General features: G+C 43.3%; 2 protein-coding genes across 9 annotated transcripts; one reads left to right on the top strand and one right to left on the bottom strand.

Annotated features, from left to right (window-relative positions):
• Positions 1–633: 633 nt before the first annotated feature.
• Positions 634–13,292, bottom strand: cga (glycoprotein hormones, alpha polypeptide). 4 transcript variants are annotated; one of them, XM_086153941.1, is made up of 4 exons: positions 13,161–13,292; positions 1,656–1,764; positions 1,266–1,450; positions 634–830 (listed from the first exon to the last, which is right to left on the bottom strand). In XM_086153941.1, the coding sequence occupies exons 1-4, from the start codon at positions 13,164–13,166 to the stop codon at positions 756–758; spliced, it is 375 nt and encodes a 124-aa protein (XP_086010067.1). In that variant the 5' UTR covers positions 13,167–13,292; the 3' UTR covers positions 634–755. The 4 variants fall into 4 exon arrangements, with proteins under 4 accessions (XP_086010067.1, XP_086010060.1, XP_086010075.1 ...); XM_086153934.1 differs by lacking the exon at positions 13,161–13,292 and adding an exon at positions 11,642–12,110; XM_086153949.1 differs by lacking the exon at positions 13,161–13,292 and adding an exon at positions 11,663–11,697.
• On the top strand, positions 12,140–19,949 carry LOC147237772 (heterogeneous nuclear ribonucleoprotein Q). 5 transcript variants are annotated; one of them, XM_086153898.1, is made up of 12 exons: positions 12,141–12,270; positions 14,054–14,213; positions 15,169–15,287; positions 15,465–15,572; positions 15,763–15,876; positions 15,995–16,171; positions 16,331–16,466; positions 16,780–16,985; positions 17,111–17,260; positions 17,378–17,499; positions 17,586–17,911; positions 18,466–19,949. In XM_086153898.1, the coding sequence occupies exons 2-12, from the start codon at positions 14,066–14,068 to the stop codon at positions 18,489–18,491; spliced, it is 1,632 nt and encodes a 543-aa protein (XP_086010024.1). In that variant the 5' UTR covers positions 12,141–12,270; positions 14,054–14,065; the 3' UTR covers positions 18,492–19,949. The 5 variants fall into 5 exon arrangements, with proteins under 5 accessions (XP_086010039.1, XP_086010032.1, XP_086010024.1 ...); XM_086153882.1 differs by having other exon boundaries at positions 18,463–19,949; XM_086153890.1 differs by lacking the exon at positions 12,141–12,270 and adding an exon at positions 13,340–13,478 and having other exon boundaries at positions 18,463–19,949.
• The last annotated feature ends 268 nt before the right edge of the window (positions 19,950–20,217 follow it).

The following is a 20,217-nucleotide window of genomic DNA, read 5'->3' as shown; positions in this document are numbered from 1 at the left end:
GGTCTCATGGGGATGGATCTCTGAGCCAGTTTTCCACTGAAATGGCGTTTCCCCCCCCTTCTTGGTGTTCCAGAGGTAATGCCCCCCCTCCCCCCCTCCTCCTGGATGGCCGGGTCACCCTGGAGCTCCGGGCACATCGGCCACACTGGCCGCTGATGGTCAGATCAAGTCCAACAAAAACCCAACGCCCAGGGAAGGATCCATCACATCATTGAGATTAGTGTTGTTTCTGCAGCTGAATGATTCAGCGTCCATGTGTGTGTGTGTGTGTGTGTGTGTGTGTGTCAATTCAGGGTTAAAATGTCTGCTCAAGTTGACATCCGATTTCAAGCGGGTGGCTTTTGGAGCAGAATTTGTGAAATCCAGTGTGTTCAGGGAAATATCTGGCAATTACAGTCATTTCTGCTGCCCTTACAAATCTGAAAAGAACAAACCAGAGTCACTCGGCATGTTTCTCCTTGTTGGTTTTGATACTTTAAATGATCTTTAATTACCTCAATTCCATCCTGACATCTCCCATTTGAAATTAATTTAGTTTGACAAAATTCGCACAACCCGCTTAAGATGTGTGTTCTGGGCATGCACACAAAATTGACATTTTAATTGGTTTTTCACCGAAATACAGGGCAACAATACGCCACATGCACGAGACAAAGGAATGCTACACAGAAAAACAGAGGGCAACAGGAACAGGGGTCCGTACGGGTCAAAGGAACGCGGTTTGTCATCCCGTGGCGATGTCCATCGTCCGACCATCAAATCTTGTGGAAATAGCAGGTGCTGCAGTGGCAGTCTGTGTGGTTCCTCACCCTGATGCCGGCCACCTCTGTCTGGAAGGAGGGCAGACGCAGGAGAAACCGCAAGAGCCATGGTCAAATCCGTCCGACGTCTGCGCGTATTGGCTTCGCGCAAAAGATATTGCGTGATATGCACGCTCTTGGTTTTTTGAAGCGTAAGACAATAAAGATCTGTGGATTATTTCAGGCCGCAGCCACAAGGGAAGACCTACATTTTCTATTCATCATAATTCTATTTGTTTATTTAAAAAAAATAATAATTTAAACTATTTTAGCTGCAATTGTTTGAGCTTTGTGACTATTAGGTGTGTATACAGCAATTAGTACTATATTAAAGATGTTATGAATTGGACTCAGGTCAGCATCTTGACCTCTAAAGTTTTCATAGTACCCATTTTAAGAAAATATATTAACATTAACTGCGGCATCTGCTGACTAGCACTTTTCTCGGCACGGCACTGGTTTTACCTCGTAGCTGTGCTTTGCCACGCAGCACGTTGCCTCTGAGGTGATGTTCTTCGGGACGGTCATGGTTTTCATGGCTTTGAGGGGCGTGGGGAACGCCCGCGAGAAGCAGCATCCCGTGCACTGGTAGATGGGGTGATCCTTGGAGAAGAGGTTCCTCTTCCTCAGCGTGCACTCCTCACAGCCCACTGGAAAATGCAAAGGACAGCTGGCGTGGACGGCATAGTTTAACACGTAAAGCAGCGTGACTTGTCTTTGTCAAGATACTTTGAGCAAGATACTATGCTAGTCGACATTCACACATAACAATAAAATGAAATCATAAACAGTCGATTGATGACACTTTTTTGCTGAGAGAGGGTGAGATGGTACACGCAGGTAAACACGGCTTACTGTTTGATGAGTCGAAGTTGGGGTAAGACTCGGTGTAAATAAGAAAAGACAGGAGAAGGAGAAACAATCCGGCTAATTTGACCGAGCCCATTGCATTTGGAGCGGTTACCTGGTAACACAGAGACAAAAGCACGTTGTAAATACCCACTGAGCAATGTGATGAATCAAAAGACGCCGTGATATTACCATGCTGCAGTGAACTTTTCCCGTCATTGTATGTCTGTTCTGGTCTGCAAAGACGTCAACCATGTGCCTCAGTGTTTTATACCTGCGTACCTCTGTTTACGCCGACTCCTGGGATTAACTGCAACCTACCAACCTTATCAGCGATCTCAGTGGCCTCTCAGACCTCCGTCATAATCTCTCTGATGGACCGAACAACCAGAGCAAATCATGGAAAGCCATAACATACTTCCACCTTTGAATATGGATGCTGTGAATAAGCCTTTTGGTTTCCTGGTTACAGGTTGTTAATCTTAGTTATTGCACTGAAAGCCACTACTCTGAGATTTTTTTCAAATAATTTCTGTATCTATATGATGCACAGGGTCTCATAGAGCCTCTTAACATAGAGGAAAAATGTGTCATACAATTATAAAATTAATTTGATGTTTTATAATATTAAGGTATGTTTATAATGGAATATAGGATGCAGATGTAGAGTATCTTCTTTCAAAGAAATAATTCCATGGATTTTTCGAATTAGGTAGAAATTCAAATTGAAGCGGAGCTTTCAGAACCATCTGAAAGGCCTTATAAACACTTGAAGTCTTCACAACACTTCAAACCCTCAATGTTCTGATGTTCTCTTACATTGAAACAAAGAACGTGAACATTAAGTGCTCTGCATATTTAGAATGGCTTTATCCTCATATCAAAAAGATTTAAATCATGCCATCTGTTTTGAAAAATAAATATTCCATTTTGAGTGGCATGATTGTCAGAGGGATGGTAGGTCTGCAGTTTGTGCCAATTTACACTGATTTCCTGTGACTGGAGACGACAAATAGCATTGTTGTCTTAGTTTACTGTTCTAAAGATTAACATACAGTAGAATTCTGCTGTGAGGAATATTTGCTTCCTTAAGACTGCATATTATGATAAAGTGCCTCTTGGCTTTGTTCCGTCCCTGTTTTAAAGTTTTATTTCTTATTGTGTTGTTGCTTTAGTGCCTCAAAAACTGGAGCAAAGCAGGCCAGGAGATGCTCTGAATAAATGGAAAGACATTTGATAGCTTTCAAGAAGTATCCATCTGCCCACCGCCTACATCCAAAATGTCAAGGACTAATGAATTTATTTTACGTGTCATCTGTTTGTTGACTTTACGATCCCTGTCTCGTGTCCTTGGTTGTTCTGGTGTTAAATCCACCCAGATGTAATTCAATAAGTGGGGAGGATGCTAGTTAGCTAACCAAGCTAAGTGGTTGTTTTGGGGATTATCGTATAATTCCTCCATTTCATGAAGCGCACCGCCCCTGGTTCAAATAGTCACATCTGTCAATGAAATTTTAATGTATCAAAAGAATGAAAACTGGGGAACGCAAATTGGAAACAATGGAACACGTAGCCCCATCACACACATTGAAAATATGATATACTGTGTATCCAGTCACCCTGAAACATGAGACTTAACTTTAAAAGTAAATAACAGGATATTACCTAAGCTTTGACTGGTAATTTGTTATTATTTGACTGAATGGCCATCTCTGTCAAGCTGGTTTTTCTGGGTGGGTGCCTCTAAGACCTATTCTGCCTTATTGAGGAAAATGAAATCAATACAAACAAAAAAAAAATGGCATAAAGGCTTTTGTAAATAAACATTGACTTAGACTCTATTGTCATCCGGTACACCGCAGAGCAAAATTTTATTTGGATAGGCATCATTATACAGTATCCAGATATGAATTATGGTAAAGTGTAGGTAGGTAAGGTGCAATTGATGGATGTATAGTGTGAATTTACAAAAGTGAACAGCGGTGGTTTGGTGGCAGTGCAAGTGAAATAGCAGCAGTGGATTGTATGTGATGTGCAAAGAGAAAAATGTCACGTCAGTGAAATATGCAAAAACACACAGGCACGAATGGGATGTAGCAAGACAACAACAAAAAGGGATGCAAAAGAACGTCTTTCTTTAGATCATCCATCTTCTGACACTCATCCAGCGTGGGGTGGTGGGGAGCAGCCTGAGCACAGAGGTCCAGACTTCCTCCCAGGCGCTCCCAGGCCAAGCGACACAGTCCCTCAAGTAGGTCCTGGCTCTTCCCCATGGCCCCCTCCTTGGTGGAAAACCTCAACTGGGAGGCCTCCTGGAGGAGCCCTGACCAGATGCCCAAGCCTCCTCATATGGTTCCTCTAGATGCAGGGGGGCAGCAGCTCTACTCTCTGCCCGACCCAGTCACCCAGTGGAGGACACACCTCTTGGCTGCTCGTATCCGTCATCTTCCTCTTTCAGTCACTGCTCACGGCTTGTGACAAGAGTTGAGGGCAGGAGCGTGGCAACCTGATCCAGTGAAAGTACAGATCATGGTTGGGTGAAACCACCACAACCACATCATCTGCAAAGAAGCATACCCAATCCCGAGTGCCTCAAACCGGATCCCCTCAGCGCCTTGGCTGTGCTTAGAAATGGTCTCCATAAAGATTCTGAACATAGTCGGCGACAAAGAGCAGCCCAGGCTGAGTCCTCGCTGGAAACAAAGTCAGTCATAAAACTGCAGCTCAGGTTCTTCTGGTGCCAAGTGCACATATGGATACTCTTTATGCCTGGACGTGGTGGCCTTGCTGTCGAGCCCCACCCGTGGTCCTGGCTCTAGAGGGGGCCCCGGTGACACTGGTTCGGAAAACGAGGTCCGTGGTTTTAGTCTTCATCCGGGTTTCCTAAACCTTACTTTGTCTGGTCCCCAAACTTAAACTTGTTTGCTTTGGCATCCCTACCAGGAGCTCATCGGGACCGTCAAACCAGAAGGCTTCTGGACATGATTTTGTAACCCCTAAGAGTATAGGGCTACTAAAATGTAATAATATAGGGATTACATATAGATGGCGCACTACGCTGCCCAGACTATAGTGATCAACTAGGCTCTTCTTTTTTTTCCCTCTTCAGCCCCCGCTTTGATCGTAAGTTAATGAACTCTCTGCTCTTGAATTGAAATATATAAAGAATTCTTTAAAACTGATTATTTTCCATCCACTTTGTCTTTTAAATTACCTTTTTACCCGAAACAAAGGTTGATGCAAGAAAGCAAGACTGTGACATTGAGTTTTAGCGTATTGAGAACTTCGATTGGTTTTATGATGAGCGACAGATTCCAATCCAAGATGGCGAGCGTGATATTGGATCACTTCGACTACAGATAAGACACCAAATAAGAGTACTCCCCTTGACTCAACTCAGTCTTTGGACAATACAAAGTTTTTTGGGGAGGGAGGGTAGTGTTTGGACTTTACTTTTGGACTAAGGACGGAATTACTTTTGTTATTGCTTTGAAGAGGTCTACTTTTTCCTGTTCATTTAGTCAAGAAATGTGTTAACTGTTCAACTTGTTCTTACCAGTCTATTACTTTGTTAAGACACCTAAGCCATACCTCTCTCCTTGGCCTAGGTAGATGTTTAGTGCTTACAGGTCCAAGTCTACAAGCGCTACACTAACAGTGGCGAGCCAGCCAGGAGCAGTATTGAGTTATGAAAGTTGAACAGTTTATTGCATTCTGTCTGTGAATATTGATACCCACCACCTTGAAGTCTTTTTTTTTGGTCAAATAGGCTGCAATATGGATGTAATTCAAGCAGAGAGCATGAAAGTGCCAAATGCACTCCTAGTAGGAGGGTTAACTTGGCATGTTGAATTCTTTTTAACCAATGCTTCTGCGTCTGACAAGCACACTGCTGCCCACATTGAACAGAATCTTGACCCAAAAGCATCTCCATATGACTACATAAGGCTTCTTGACTCCGCCTATGACACTGTGGACGATGGAGATGAGCTTTTTACCCAATTCCTTAACCCCAACCAGGACTCAGGCGAGAAACCTTCAGCTTATGTGCAAAGATTACAGAGGATGTTGGGCAAAGTTGTGAAGAGAGGCGGCATTGCTGCTGCTGAGTCAAACCGCCAGCTTCTCAAGCAGTTTTGTGTAGGCTTCTGGAATAATGCCTTGATTACCAGTCTTCAGTCAGAGCAGAAGAAGAAAGACCCAGCCCCAGTTTCTGAGTTGCTTCTTTTACTGCGTACTGACGAAAGAGGACCGCCAAAATGCTAAGGCCAGGCATAAGAAACGGTACCTAGGCTTACCCAAAGCCAAAGCACAGGCTAATGTCCTCTTTGTGGAAGAGTATACCATGAGTGACACAGACCTGGAACCTTCCCCTGGCACACAAAAGCTTGAAAAGCAAATTGTGATACTGCAGACTCAAATGGCTTCTCTAAAAGCATCTACTGTATGAGCAATGGCTCATACCAGAACACTACCGACAAGAAACAGAAGCCCAAAGCAAACATGTCCTGTGCAGAAAACCCCCCAACTGAATCAAAATCCACAAAGAAACCCCATCCAGGGTACGTCTTCAGATGTGGTGAGGACGGCCACATTGCGCCATTCTGCAGTAACAAACCAAACCCTCAGCTAGCGCATGAGAAGCGGACAGTCTAATCTCTGGTCCCGAGGTGGGAGTGTCACGAGCTGTGAAGCACGAATGTCAAACCGCAGTGAAAGCATCCAGTCAGAGAATCCACTCCCAATTTCCAAAAGGCCTTATTGGACAGAAATGTACAGCTGATGTCAAGGTATCAGGCATTAACTGTATTTGCATCCTTTACACCGGGCCACAAGTGACCACCGTATCTGTTTTCTTTTATAAGAATAATGTATCAGAGAGCCCCATTTAGTCAATTGAAGGCCTAGATGTTGAAGGTGCTAATGGGCAAGAAGTTCCATATCTGGGCTTTGTGCCTATTAGCCTGAAGTTTGCGTAAAAACTTGGTTGAAACTGAACCTGAAGTTTGTACTTTAGCTTTAGTAACTCCAGACGTGCGTAGTAAGAGCTAATCACCTGTACTAATTGGAACAGATGCTCTTGTTGTCCTGTATAATGACACTGTCACGGCAGAAGCTGAATGACTTATTCTCTGTCCAAGGCTATCAAGAAATTCTTCTCACACTCAAACACAGGCAAGAAGTCAATGCAACAGGAAGGATTGGCTTGATGACTCTGAAAGGCAAAGTGCGGCAAGGGATCCCTGCTCAAGGGAGAGTCCTTGTTGAAGGGTATGTTAAGACTAACAGCGTTGGTGAGTGTGCAGTTTTTGAACAGCCTACAACATCTGCCTTACCTGGGGGAATCCTAGTAGAATGCTGTCTTGTCACCTTGCCCAAAAAGAATCCTCACAAAACCCTGCGTGTGGGTTAGAAATGAAACCAAACACGACATAACACTTCTCATGCACTGCATAATAGCCGACCTTCACACTCCTGAGACAATCCAGGACAACCTGTCTGCATTAAACGAATATGCTGATAGTGTGAAATGCTGTGCTGTCACTCCTCAGCCGGTTACTGACCCTAGGAAGTCTAACTTGACCTTTGACTTTGGAAAGTCACTTCTCTCTTGAGAGTGGAAGGAAAGAGTAACAGAGTTTAACAGTGTATGCTGATGTCTTTGCCAAGCATGACCTCAACTTTGGTCATGCATCCCAAGTGAAACACCATATAAACTTAAGAGATGAAACACCTTTCAAGCAAAGATCACAACCCATTCATCCCAATGACTATGAAGCCGTAAGGAAACATCTGCAAACTCTTCTGGAGGCACGAGTGATTCGTGAATTGGAGTCTCCCGACTCCTCTCCAATCATAGTTGTTCGCAAGAAGAATGGGGACGTGCGCCCATATGTTGACTATCGGAAACTTAATTCATTGACAGTACGAGATGCCTATGCACCTCCCGATCTTGAAGAAGTCTTTTCAGCCCTTGCTGGATCCAAATGGTTTTCGGTTATGGATCTCAAGTCAGGTTATTACCAGGTTAAAATGGAAGAACATAATAAGACAAAAGTCGCTTTTGTATGCCCATTGGGATTTTATGAGTTTAACCGTATGCCCCAAGGGATCACCAATGCACCAAGTACCTTCCAAAGGTTAATGGAGAGGTGCATGGGAAATCTTAACCTGAAAGAAGTACTAGCATTTTTAGATGATGTAATAGTCTTCTTTAGCACCCTAGAAGAACACGAAACTAGACTTTAAATTGTTTTCCAAAGCTCAGTGCTTTACTTGGGGCACATAGTTTCAAGAAAAGGTGTAGAAACTGATCCTGAAAAAGTCAGTGCTGTCCGCACATAGCCTAGACCCCAAACCCTCTAGGAACTGAAGTTATTCTTCGGCTTTGCGGGATATCACCGTCGCTTTGTGAAGGACCGTTCAAAAATAGTAAAACCCCTGAATGATCTTACAAACAGCTTGTGTGAGGCTGAAGAAGATGAACTGACTAAGTCAAAGGCCCAACGGCCAAGAACCAGACAGAGTCAACCTCAAGGAGAACCTTGACTCAGAGGATGATTTGTCAAGCTATTCCCTCCAGCCATCTGTCATTCTTGAGAAACGCTTCTTTGAGGTGCTTGAAGTTCCACTGACCGCTGCAGAACCTGCTGAACAACGGACCACCCATCTCTTAGATGATCCGAATGTAGACCATCCTATGGTTTCTACAAAGCCTGTCAGAGAACCTCCTGTAGCAGATGGAACCGAGGAACCAGAGAATGCGAATGAACAGCTTTCTGTTGATGTGGAGGTGACCTTGCCAGATGTGACAAGTGGCACTTCAGCTGCTGTTGACAGAGAGACATCCTCTGTTGCCCCAGAGAGCCATGAAATTGACGCTGCTGTTGACATTCAGAGAAGCACTGATCAAGACAACACACAGACACATATAGAGAATGATATAGCAACCGAACCCATCGACACTACACGTAGATCAGAAAGGACATGTAGACCACCTGGTCGTTTTCACTACCCTGAGTTAGGGAAGCCCTTAATCTCTTTTGTTCAAAGTTTCAATGAGTTATTGACTCCATTAATGATTCTGGAGTTTCTCCTATTAGTGATATGCAGACTGATGTGTGACATGATTGGCATGAACGGACTCATGCAGAGTAAAAGGGGCAGGCTGTAACCCCTATGAATATAGGGCTACTGAAATGTAGTAATATAGGGATTACATATAGATAGTGCACTATGCTGCCTGGAGTATCGTGATCAACTAGGTTCTTCTTCTACTTTTTTTCTCCCTCTTCAGCCCCCGCTTTGATCTTGAGTTAATGAACTCCCTGCTCTTGAACTGAAAAAGATAAAGAATACTTTAAAACTGATTATTTTCCATCCACTTTGTCTTTCAAGTTACCTTTATACCCAAATGAAGGTTCATGCCAGAAAGCAAGACTGTGACATCGAGTTTTAGCGTATTGAGAACTGTGATTGGTTGTATGGCGAACGACAGATTCCAATCAAAGATGGCGCGCCCATCCCAGTGAAGACTGAGGACGGTCAACAAAGCGGTGTGGCCAACTGTGTGGTTTCCTCAGAGGAACCTGATATTGGATCACTTCGACAAGATGAGACACCAAATAAGAGTACTCTCACTGACTCAACTCAGTCATTGGATAATACACACTTTTGGGGGGGGGGTGGTAGTGTTTGGACTTTATTTTTGGACTAAGGACTGAATTATTTTTGTTATTGCTTTGAAGAGTTCTGGACTAGAAACTGTTACAATGACCAAAAGACAGCAGGCAGAACTAGAGGTTGCAGAGATGAAGATGTTGAGGTTCTCTTTGGGAGTGACCAGGATGGATAGGATCAGGAATGAGTCTATCAGAGGGACGGCACATGTTAGATATTTTGGAGAGAAGGTCAGAGAAGCCAGACTGAGATGGTTCGGTCATGTACAGAGAAGAGATAGTGAATATATTGGTAGACGGATGCTGGAACTGGAGCTGCCAGGCAAGAGGTCTCGAGGAAGACCAAAGAGAAGATTTATGGACGTAGTGAGAGAGGATATGAAGGTAGTTGGAGTGAGAGAGGAAGATACAGAGAATAGGGTTAGATGGAGAAAGTTGACTCGCTGTGGCGACCCCTAACGGGAAAAGCCGAAAGAAGAAGAAGATTTAGTCAAGAAATGTATTAACTGTTCAACTCATTTTTACTCTCTATTACTCTCTCTATTACTCTATTACTCTATTACTTTGGTGAGACACCTAAACCATTACAATTAGGTGTTTAGTGCTTACAGGTTCAAGTCTACAAGTGCTACAATTTAATCCAAAAGACAAAACGTCAGATTTGATGGTTACTTATACTGCAATGGACAGGGTGCTTTTTTTTTGGTTAACAAAATAAGAATACAAATTCAAACCCAAAAAACACAAACAAACATTATATCATGTATTTCATGTAGATTCGGATGTATCAAATGTGATTCACTTCCCTGCTTTCTGTGTTTTTTTTTAAAACATTAATCACCTTGCAGTTGTTACACTCCTTTGTTGCTTAACTTTCATAGTATAGGTCAAGGCTCTTTGCCTCAACTCCGGGAACGTTCTTGCATCTTTTAGTTTTAGCACAATAATTCATTTTGGACTTTTGCTATTAAATCAGCGTAACAATCATTTTGTTATGCATTAATTTGGATTATTTGGAAAATGATTTTCCAATTTAAGCTACCTTGTTATGCTGTTAATACACCTTGAACCCTTCCTCTCAGTTTTAAAGTAAAAGCCGCCTTCAGGATCTCGTCAGACACAGTGGAAGACGAAAAAATCTTGATGAGGCTTTCTTTTGTGAAAGCATTTCAGGGATGGATTATGGATATGTGGTTTCCTGCTCTTTCCATCCACAACTACTCTGATGAATACACAATAGACCTGGACCGCTATTGGTCAGATGTTAGTACTTTCCCGATGGTGAAGATGCCTTGGACGTAAGAGAATAGCATGTTTAATATAATAATGAGGTCTATTAAAAGGGAAAAACATTGTGATTTCTGGCTATTGAAGATTCTTAAAAAATCCCAAATACCTGGTTCCTGTTTGAGATTAAATATCACAAGTTGGACGGACATAATACGGAACATATCAACTCTCTTGTTCTCTGTATAACATGAAGGCTGGTAAATAAAGCTGAAATATTTGCATCTCGAGGGTTTAACTCGGAAGAGTTGTGAGGGAAGTGTGTGTTGTCGTGACAACGGTGTTATATGGGAGGCTCTCTGTTTTCAAATCATAAATCAGCCGGCTGATGGTTGGGTCTCAACCTGAGAACCCGGTACATCAAGTGACTGTCTAACTTTAACAAATACTTTTAGGTTTGCCAAGAATAGCAATTTCTGCGGGTACACTCATTTTTGGGTAAAAGTTTGAAACACACCTTTCTGTAATAGATTGTCTTGTATCTTTTGAATGACTGTATTACAATAGCACTTCTACATGAAGAAATACAGTATGTTTTTTTTTTTGCTTGGGAACCTTAGCTGTGTCAGCATTTTCCTTTGTAGTTCCATGCATTTGAGATATTATCTGTATATTCTGTGTGTATGTGTATATTTTCTATGGTGATACTATTCTGTTTATTTTAGGTGATCTTATCTCTACCTCTATACTGTAACAATGTATGTTTATGTGATAATGGAGGGATTTTCTCTTTCCAAGAAAAACCATGACTCCTGAAATAAAATGCATGTAATAAAAGGGGGAAACACATGCCTAACATCCTGTAACGCTAGAAATCTTGAAATTATTTTCTCTCTTAATTAATTGCCTGTCTTCGCTCGTATAACAACAGTCAATAGGGAGCGCAATGCAGAATCACTGTAATAAGAGGGAAACACATTTTCTACATCGTACTGTCCATTCATGGTGTAAACAGACCCGAGCGGAGCTTTTTCATGAAAAGAGGGTTTGGCTGCGAAATCAGACAACAAACACAAACAAACACACCATGCAGAGGCCCAACATCACCTCCTCCTCCGGGGACCACGCTCTCCTTTATGCGCTGCAGATTTCGGGAGAAGAGTGACACTATGTGGTGGAAATGAGAAATCACACGCACACACGTGCACGCAAACACACATGCACACAGATATTTCAAAATGTTCTTATTTGTTTTTGCATCGCTTTCATTTACTAGCAAAGCAAGTAGCTTTGTTTTTTTTTGTTTTTTTTATTTATTATTTTTTTTCCTGCACGCATATTCACATCTCGAGTGTTGTGAAGGGGTGGTAATATTAAATGTTGAGTGTTTTTTTTCTTGTTTCATTTGTTGTGTTTAACATCGAATCCAACGTGCGTGGATAATTCCGCGGCGCCGGGGCTCCGTGGCGTGGACGGATGCTGTGAATGACCCGCCGCTGTAAAACGCATGGAAGGCGAGCCCGTGCGGGGATGTCCGAGAAACCCCATCGACGAGACAAAACTCGAGGCGTGAACGTGGCAGCCATTTTACATCATCAAGAGTGAATGACTGAAGCCGGACCAGTGCCGGGACTTTTACAATTTTTCTGTCTTTTAAATATCACATTTATCTTCCAAATTAATCCACACCTTACACGTTGGTGATCCAGCGGCAGGTAGGGCGAAAGCTACTGGTTGGTTACTTGATTGTTGCTTCATTGTTTTTTTAAATAGACTAAATCGTGCGGTGCTGTTTCAAACAATGTGGAAACTGGTGGTGGTTGGGAACGAGTTCTCCAGACCGGCTTTTTGAAAATGGACTCTTCCTATGTGGCGGCACGCTGACAAACCACGCATCTGGCAAGCTAAACCTCTGGCTCATGTGGCCGCGGTGAACGCGATTGCATTTTTAATTCGTATTTTGTTAACTGGCGAAGTCCGTGCCGACAAATGACGTTCTAACAATGGCCTCAGTGAATTCCGTTTGAATTAGCATGCTAACCCAAGCTAGCCTATTTTGACAGATCATGGAATTGACACGCTCATTGTCATTGTATGCTAACGCCAGCTAACTTAGCTTGCTAAAGTCAATTCCCTTTGCAGTTTTCACAAACCTGCTTCGGTACAGATTTTACAGACCTGGTGCTCATGTGCAACAACGTGAGGCAGGGCGTCTTGCTTGAAAGTGATCCGTTATTTCGTAAGGTTAATGCACCCCCGATTGTGCCTAGTTAGCTTGATTAACATTAGCCTCGCACACTAGCCCGCTAGCTAACCTCAACGTGTGCGAGTCTGACCCTCCCTGCTAAGTCTAACGTCAACATGTACGCGAGTTCTATTAGTTTGTTCCCAGCAATTTTACAACACACATTCGCCCTTTTCTGATTTGCTGTGCTGTTTAAAGTCAGCCGGCGGTCTAGGTGGCGTTGGAAAAAAAATATTAAAATTGATAAAGCACGTGCTTATCAGTACGTAACCAATGGACAACCATTCATAGATAACGGTTGTCTTGTTTTTTTTCTCCCAATATTAGTCGTAGGCAAGCCAACATAACACTGCTCTCTACCAGCATATTTCGGTCCTTTTGTCGATCCCACAGTCGCCGGCTACAAGCAGTGCGAACAGTTGGCGAAAGATTGTCTCCCTGCCGAAGGGCTGGACGTCGTTCATACAAATTGAGAAATAACGTTAGCGACCATTAACGGTTGCTAGTTGTCCAGAAAGTGAAGTACAACCCGCAGCGTTGAAATATTCTCAAAGTAAATGTCAAGCAGAATGTAAAGGGTGCAGACTTGCTCACTGGTCAGCCACCGGAAACCGGGGCTCACTCTGATGGAACACGTGTATCGGCTATCTAGGCTCTGCTGAAGTCAGCAGTGAGAAGGTAAGCTAACATGTAATTTAGAGACCGGAGCAGACAAGGCTTCTGCAACAGCAGCCACCAAGAGGGCTGAGAAACAGCGTTAACAAGTGAACATGGCTGCCTTAACGCACTCCCCACAACAAACCAGAATTGGAAATTACTGCCACATGGACCCAAGGTCTCGATTGTTTTATGAGATGTCATGTTTCTGATTGTGGGGGGGGTTTAATGTGTGTATTGGCTGCCTTAAGGGCAGTGTCCGAACGTCTGTCTCAATTACAGCCCCACAGGTTTCTAGGTTTTTAATCTTAGCCAAGAGCTGCAGCTGTTGAGTCGGGATAATGTAAAGTCTCTAGACTGTAAGAGACCACATAGCTACAACCATGATAACCCATTTTTTGCACACTTTTCTTGCTCTAACCATTGATAATGTGTTAAACAGTTACAGTTGCCCAGAAGCTAATCAATTTAGGTCAAAGCGTTTTATGGCTTTTATGAATGATTTGTCTGTCTGGTCTGAGACTTTCCACGATCTTGAACGCATCCCAAGTCTTACCCTTGACCCGGGATTAATTTGGCTCATTGCATTTGCACAGATTTCTGGAGACATGGCCACAGAACATATTAATGGAAATGGTCCAGAAGAACCAATGGACACCTCTGCTGCAGTTACCCATTCTGAGCACTTCCAGACTTTATTAGAGGCTGGTTTACCACAGAAAGTTGCTGAAAAACTAGATGAAATTTACATAGCAGGTAAGGCACAGTGAATATACTTGCATATGCTAATATGCAAATTTTTTTATGTTTATCAATTTCTTGCATGTACTGTCATTTTATCAACTTTTTTGAATGGGGGAATTGGTATCCTGAAGCAACTTTTTGTGGTTTCCTACCAAAATGGGTACTGCAGTGCTACCTAATATTAAATTACACATCACAACAGTGAAAATGTGTAAATGATCGCAGCATTTGCATTCCCTATATGGTTGAATCAACGTTAGCCAGGGTGAATAACTTGCCCTTCCAATGTGGGTGTCTGGGTGAGCATGTCCGGTCTCCCATTCATCTCTATAAAGTCTCTTCATTCCATCAAGGTTTTACGGAGGAATGACTAGGTGTGAATAAGGTACAGTCAGTTACTGCACAAACATCTGTTGCATTTATCACAACTTGCTCCCACAGAGCAAGTGTTCTTATAGGAGTTGTTTGGTCAGTCACATTAGGATAAGTACTCGTTTGCCCCTTTTGAGCCAGATGGGTTGAGGGCAAAAACAATGGTAGCAGCTGTCTGGTGTTGGGCTGTTTGGGACAGGTGACAGCCCCTCCGTAGAGGAGAATGCAGACCGTCTCATTAGAAAGCCCCGGCTACACTGTGGAGAACCACTGCCATATCAAGTTGCACTGTTACATCTGGCGTGATTAGTTCTCCAAAAATGCGCTGTTTGGAAAGTAAAGTACAGCGTAACTACTGAACACAGCTCCATTAGATGTACCCGGTCACACCCCTCAGTCTTGATTGTATGAATATTTAATGGCGTTATTTAATATACTCGGTACGCCTAATGACCTGCACATAAAAATTTTTGCCTTTCAGTTTTCATACCGTGCACTGTACTGAAATGTCTACACTTGCATATCAAGGTGTGAAATGTTTGACTCTTTGTTCGTAATATGCTCCTCTCTCTGTGCTCTTCACCCGTTGCTGTAGGTTTGGTGTCACACAGTGACTTAGATGATCGAGCGATTGAGGCTCTGAAAGAATTCAACGAGGAAGGTGCTCTCCAAGTCCTTTTGCAATTTAGGGACAGTGACCTCTCACATGTGCAGGTATGCATTTATAACGGCACATTATGAGTCTGCATAATCTTGTTTGGAGCTTTAAAAAGTAGGCCACTTAACTATCATCTATCTTTTTTCACCTGTTGCCTCGGATAATGGTCTTCATTTTCCCAGAGGAAATGGAGAGAGGTAGAAATATTAACTTTTTTTTTCCGCACATTTCAGAACAAAAGTGCCTTTCTTTGTGGCGTGATGAAGACATACAGACAGAGAGAGAAACAAGGGACCAAAGTGTCAGACACCAATAAAGGACCAGATGAAGCCAAAATCAAAGTGAGAACAAGCACTGTATACAATTATGTTGCAAAGGAATTTTCTTTTTTAGCAAGGTTGAATCTCGATGCAATTGCTTTGATCGAGCTAATGCTGACTATTTAAGGGACTTCATATCCTTTACTCATCACAACAGTGAGAACTTTTTTTTTTCTTCAATGGACTGTGACTGAGTGTCCTTTATTTCTAGGCATTGCTGGAACGGACTGGCTACACACTTGATGTAACAACAGGCCAGAGGAAGTATGGGGGTCCTCCACCAGAGTCAGCCCACTCAGGGGCGCAGCCTACTATTGGTACCGAGGTACAAATTCCGTTACTTTTCAAATAATCTTGCTTCAGAAATTCATTTCACCCTTTTCAGCCTTTGCCTTTAAGTTGAAAATTATTTACGTGCATCGCATCTTCTTTCAACCCGGCAGATATTTGTCGGCAAAATCCCCAGAGACCTTTTTGAGGATGAGCTGGTCCCACTGTTTGAGAAAGCAGGTCCCATCTGGGACTTGCGTCTGATGATGGATCCTCTGAGTGGCCTGAATAGAGGCTACGCCTTTGTCACTTTCTGCACTAAAGAGGCTGCACAGCAGGCTGTGAAATTGGTATGTAACTCACTACACTTTACACCAGCAGTAGAAGGGACTATTTGCTTGCTAGTGACAAGAATAATTGAATAAAGTATTCGTATAAATGTAGCAGGATCCACCTCTTGAAAGAAACATGATTAATTTGTTGTTTTTTTTCTTTTCATCATCCTGTAGTGCAACAACAACGAAATTCGACCGGGTAAACACATCGGCGTTTGTATCTCTGTTGCAAATAATCGACTGTTTGTCGGCTCCATCCCCAAGAGTAAAACAAAAGAACAGATTGTTGAAGAATTTGCAAAAGTCACAGGTGAGTCAGTGGCTCATTTGATACTGAATTTGTTTCCTCAAAACATTCTTGGTTTTCCTCGTATTCTGTGTCCAAATGATGACCTCATTAGTTTTCTGGAGCAACTGATGTTGCAGTGATGGTTTACCGCTAAGATCTGACTGGACACTAATTAATATTGCAGGATAATCTTGACTACTATCTACACCAATATCAATGCCTGTGTAAAAAACAAAAAAATAAAAAAAAGAATGCATTTGAGACATTTTGCAATTATTCAATTCTGTTCGTTATCATTCATGTTCAATTAACTTTCTCTCCATTGTTTCTACAGAGGGTCTAAATGATGTCATATTGTACCACCAGCCGGATGACAAGAAGAAGAATCGTGGATTTTGCTTCCTGGAATATGAAGACCACAAGACCGCAGCTCAGGCACGCCGCCGATTGATGAGTGGCAAGGTGAAGGTGTGGAGCAATGTGGTCACTGTGGAGTGGGCGGATCCTATCGAGGACCCAGACCCCGAGGTCATGGCCAAGGTGAAGCACATGCCTTTCAATTTTACTGTTTTTCTACGATGAAGCGGATGGTTGCAGATCTGAAAAATCAGCCAATAATCCTTCAGGCTTTGCTATTAATCTCTTATTCCTGTCTGCGTTTGCAGGTGAAGGTGCTTTTTGTGAGGAACTTGGCGAGCACTGTCACAGAGGAGATACTTGAAAAGGCCTTTAGTCAATTCGGGAAGTTGGAGCGGGTTAAAAAATTGAAAGACTATGCCTTCATCCACTTTGAGGAGCGAGATGGTGCCGTCAAGGTTCGGAGACAAATGCCACATTGGACCTTCATGCATATGAAATGTAAAGCTCAACCATGAGCCTGTGTTAGATCTTGTGGAAACTGTCGCTTGACCAAATATCAACCGATTTCACAGGCTCTGGCAGATCTAAATGGAAAAGACCTTGAGGGAGAGCACATCGAAATAGTCTTTGCCAAGCCCCCCGACCAGAAGAGGAAAGAGCGTAAAGCCCAGAGACAAGCTGCTAAAACACAAATGTTAGAGGAAGCACAGCTTCTCATTTCAAGGATCTTCCAGGCGCATCCGATGTAGATGATTGACTCTTTTTCTTTCCCTCACCCAGGTATGATGAATACTATTATTATGCTCCTCCCCACATGCCTCCGCCCACAAGAGGCAGAGGACGAGGCAGCCGTGGAGGTTACTCTTACCCACCCGACTATTACGGCTATGAAGATTATTACGATTATTATGGATACGATTACCACAACTACCGGGGCGGCTACGATGATCCCTACTACAGCTATGATGACTTCCAAGGCTCTGGTAGAGGACGAGGAGTAAGGGGAGGTGTCCGTGGCGGCGTCAGTCAGACTCGGGGGCGCGGTGGCATCACACCAAGGGCCAGAGTGGGCTTCTCCCAGCGAGGGGGCCCTGGAGCGAGCAGAGGTAAATGGGTTGGGGTTCCACGTGGTTCCGCCCGTTGCATAGCGGGTAAGACCGAATGGGGTCACACGAGACTGCCAACTGTCTTTTGGTGTTCCAGGTGGCTAATGTTCTTAAGTGGAATAGAATTTGTTGCGTTGCTTAATTTAATTTCAAGTTTCTTTTTGAAGCCTTTAATTTGCCATGGGCCGCCGTGTTTTATGAGGCTCGGCCGTCAGTGACCAAAGGGACTGACTTTGGAGGGCTCGTCGAGCGCTAAGTGAATTAAGTTGTACCCAGGGTGTGTAGGAAGACTTTTCACGGCCAAAGTAAATGGGTGTATCGATTTGGAACCACACAAAAGCTATGACTTTGACTCGGAGCAGGCGTTTTGGCTTCAAGGAGCCTGTAGGTGTTCTTAGAGGTGGCAAGTCAACACAGTATTGTTAAAGTTAACGGAGTTTCACCAAAACTGCCTAAATAGGTTTAGTGCAACTCTATTGATAAACTGCTGTCGTATTTTAAATGAGCTTTTTTTTTCCCTCCTAATTTCCTGTGTTCTCTTTTTGGTCTAGCAGGGAAGCGGGGCCGAGGGCGTTCCTGACCTGTGACAGTGGATACTGACTTGATGTGTGGGGTTACACCGTAAGCTGCAATGGATGTTGAAACAAAAAAAAGAGCACGACAAAAAGGTCCAATGAAATTCCAGCCTTACAGAAGAAGCATCTCCCCCCTCCCCAATTGTTTCCTGAAACTGCCACCTTAAAAAGATGACCATGGGATTATATATACTCACCACAGCCTCTTGCCCCGTGCCCCTCGACCTGGCCCTGATAGACAGGGATCATATATTGCCCTAACAATCTCCCTCTTCCCCTGTCCCTGAACATGCCATTTTTTTTTAAAAAATAATTATTGAAGAATTTGCACTTTTTAAGTTTCTTAGGTTTGAAGTGGCTCGAAGGAGCTTGATGCTATTGTATATTTTTGTGCTAATCGCAATTTTTATTGTTGGAATATCCATGTTAATCTTAATCGTTTGATGTGGATGTTTGAAAGAGAACATTTGCAGGTTTTATTTAGGGTGTACCCACCTGGCATGGAGAAGTCAGGCATTCCAGGAAAGTGGTTCTTTTCAGAACTTGTCTTTAAAGGGTTGGTTGACTACCTCAGTACAGAGGACTAAACTACCCGGCCTGTACTGTAAATAGGGAAACTATATTGATGAAAGCAGGGCTTGTTTTCATACAAAATATGCACAAGAGCTGCAGCGCAAAAACGATGTACTTAATGTAATATAGTCATTTTAGCTGCAACTCTGACACTGCAAACAGTCAAACTGGGCATGCAAAACAATCTCATATGATGAGTCTGAACAAGCCCTGCTTTTATCCTATTTTGAACTGAATTAGCTGCCTTGCTTCTTCAGAGTGTAGGTAATGTTTGTATAGTTTTTCGGATAAAATGTTACTTTTGTAAAGGCTTCAACGTCACAGGCATCCAACTGCCTTTGATTTTAAAAGAAACAAAAATAAAGCCCTGCAGTGTCTCTTTTGTGCCACTGTGTAATTCCGGTGGGTCTGTTTTTATACTGGCGCGTTTTCGGCCCCGGCGTCGAGCCGAGAACCGGCCTCCATGTAAGATCGCGTGAATCTCGACCGGCTCCTTTTCACCCTCCCAAAGCGGCTGCCGTCTAGAACGCCCTGAAAGTTTAACGCTGACGACGTGACGCCACACCGCCCAAGTCTGCCGTGTGCGTCCGACTCCAGCTGCTGCGCTCGGTTTGTTTTTGGGTCAGAAAGTGGCGGAAGGGATACTGCAGTGAACGATTTCTATTTCCAGGTATAGCAGAAAGGAAACTGTGCTGTTCGATCCCAGTTTTCTATACAGTTAACTCCCTCAATTAAATCATAACAACCACCTTTTGAAAAAAAAAATGTTAGCAGTTTTAAACTATTGTTGGTGGCCAACAACGTTTTTTGCATTCCTGCAAATAAATTGTTTTATACTGTAAAATGGAGGTGAGTGTAACTTATTTTTGTAATAAAGTTTTTGATTTTTATCTGTGTCCTACTCTTTGGATGAATCTGCTCGGGACCGGCGGCCTCATCCGTCACCGCGTGCATTGTCTCGTTGTCGTCCGAGTTGCCTTCCCTCGCCGGTTTCTGGCGTCGGAAGAAACCAGCGGGGAGTCCTGCACACAAGAAGAGCACATCTGGTTTTTCCAGGAACAGTTGCTGGATTCGCAAGCAGGCAGGTGGACCAGCTTTCCGGTCAAGTTTGGCTTCTCCAATGGACCTGAAGTCCTGCTTTGGTTGGAACCTTTGTGA

Source organism: Fistularia commersonii, chromosome 1 (assembly GCF_037954325.1).
Source record: "Fistularia commersonii isolate RoL2024-O1a breed Wild chromosome 1, RoL_Fcom_v1.0, whole genome shotgun sequence".
NCBI lineage: Eukaryota > Metazoa > Chordata > Actinopteri > Syngnathiformes > Fistulariidae > Fistularia > Fistularia commersonii.
This window is presented reverse-complemented; position numbering and strand designations above follow the sequence as displayed.